Below are 1,879 nucleotides of genomic sequence, written 5' to 3'. Positions count from 1 at the left end.
TATTCAGGCCATATCTACGTAAATTAATCAGAATTGATGCCACACATCTAAGAGGTAAGTATCTAGGTGTGTTGTTGATGGCTACAACGATCGATGATAATGGGATGTCCTCCCAGTTACCTTTAGAATTACTGAAGTTGAATGTGCATCTGCATGGGAGTGATTTTTGGATCATACAAAGATATTCTTAGCTGCCGATGCACAGTCAATGAGCATAGTATCAGATAGACATCGTGACATTATATCAGTAATTAGAAAAGTCTACCCGACCACCCATCATGCTTTTTGTTGCTACCACATGTCTTGCAACATAGTAATAGATACAAGAAGTAGGTCATCTTTAGCCTTGTTTTGGGCAGCAGCACAAGCAAATACAACACTCCAGTATGATTTCATAATGCAGTCCATGCTTGAAAAATATCCAGATGCCCATAAGTAGATTCATAACATTGACCCTAAAAGATGGGCTAATGCACACTTTAGTGGGAGAAGGTTCGTAATGCTAACCACTAATTGTGTAGAGAGTTTAAATGATTTATTCAAGTATACATGTGAACTTCCCATAAATATGTTAATTGATAATACTAGAAGAAAAGTAGCTAAATGGTTCTATAACCAGAGGGAAGAAGGCTCGAAATGGAAGGGTGCTTTGACACCTCACTACAACAAAAACCCTCAGAGACATCGGTGGAACAACAACGGTTTTAAGCAAAAATCGATGTCTTTGAGTATTTTACACCGATTTTTCCAAAAACCAGTGTCTATGAACGCGGATTTTCGCTCATAAACATCGGTTTTTTAGGCGATGTCTATGAGCGCCTTTTTTTCGTTAATAGACACCGATTTTAACAGCGATTTTTAAAATCCAATGTCTATGATAAAATAAAATAATTTAATTTTTCCACCCATACTTAGCCGAAATTTGCAACACTTCACTCTTCCCACCAAACCTAAACCTATATCGCGTCGTCCCCCCATACTTAGCCCTAAACCTATATCGTCGTGACGGCACCACCACTTTCCTCCGGCCATCTCTCTCAGCCTCATCTCCCTCTTCTCCTTCTAGATCGACGTACCTGCCTCTCTCGATCAGGATCAAAACCACCTGCTTCGGTCCTAAGCAAAACCGCAGCATAAATCATTTCGTTCTGCCTCCTCGTCCGATCATCTCTTCCTCCTCCTCCTTCCTCTCTTCAGTCTTCCCGGCTGAGGCAGGGGCCGACGGGATCCTAACAGCGAGAGGACGCCCACGACCACCATGGCACAGTTGGTCGGCAACGTGAGGGAATCCGAAGGAAGAGAGAATAGCATCGAGATCCAGGAGCTTGCTCGCTTCTCCGTCGACGAGCACAACAAGAAACAGGTCTCGCGCTCCTCTTAATTATTGTTTTTTCCTCTCCCAAAATTAGGGCTTTTTCTCCAGACCAATTTTTTTCGATCTGTCGATGTGCAGAATGCGCTTCTGGAGTTTGCGCGTGTTGTGAAGGCGAGGAAGCAGGTTGTTGCTGGAACTCTGCATCACTTGACGGTGGAGGCAGTTGAGGGAGGGGAGAAGAAGTTGTACGAGGCCAAAGTGTGGGTGAAGCCATGGCTTAATTTCAAACATGTTGAAGAATTCAAGCATGTTGGCGAACAAGGTAAATCTAGCGTCAATTCTTAGCGATGGATTTGGGTTAAATTCCATCAATAAATAAAATAAACATACTGAAATTAGTGTTGATCAATTCCTCGACAAAATTTATACTTTTTGTTCAATTTCTCTTGTCCTATTCCTGTATCCTTTTGTAAACTTTTTCTTCCCACTTGATTCAATCTGTGTCAATGCCTGTCAATATTTCATATAAAATGGATAGGAAGTTTCTTATCATCATTCTTTATT

At 41.6% G+C, this 1,879-nt stretch overlaps 1 protein-coding gene across 1 annotated transcript; it reads left to right on the top strand.

The window, feature by feature from the left end:
* Window positions 1-1,238: 1,238 nt before the first annotated feature.
* Window positions 1,239-1,660, top strand: LOC122023170 (cysteine proteinase inhibitor-like). Its single transcript, XM_042581256.1, has 2 exons — window positions 1,239-1,363; window positions 1,454-1,660. The coding sequence occupies exons 1-2, from the start codon at window positions 1,259-1,261 to the stop codon at window positions 1,658-1,660; spliced, it is 312 nt and encodes a 103-aa protein (XP_042437190.1). The 5' UTR covers window positions 1,239-1,258.
* Window positions 1,661-1,879: the final 219 nt, after the last annotated feature.

Source organism: Zingiber officinale, chromosome 9B, assembly GCF_018446385.1.
Source record: "Zingiber officinale cultivar Zhangliang chromosome 9B, Zo_v1.1, whole genome shotgun sequence".
NCBI lineage: Eukaryota > Viridiplantae > Streptophyta > Magnoliopsida > Zingiberales > Zingiberaceae > Zingiber > Zingiber officinale.
Note: the sequence above shows the minus strand (reverse complement) of the source record. Positions and strands in the feature narration are given on the sequence as shown.

Bases quoted from the DNA above. Each gene is read 5' to 3' on its own strand.
- LOC122023170 (XM_042581256.1), top strand. From the start codon at position 1,259: ATGGCACAGTTGGTCGGCAACGTGAGGGAATCCGAAGGAAGAGAGAAT. The intron at 1,364-1,453 runs GTCTCGCGCTCC...GTCGATGTGCAG, and splicing joins ACGAGCACAACAAGAAACAG to AATGCGCTTCTGGAGTTTGC.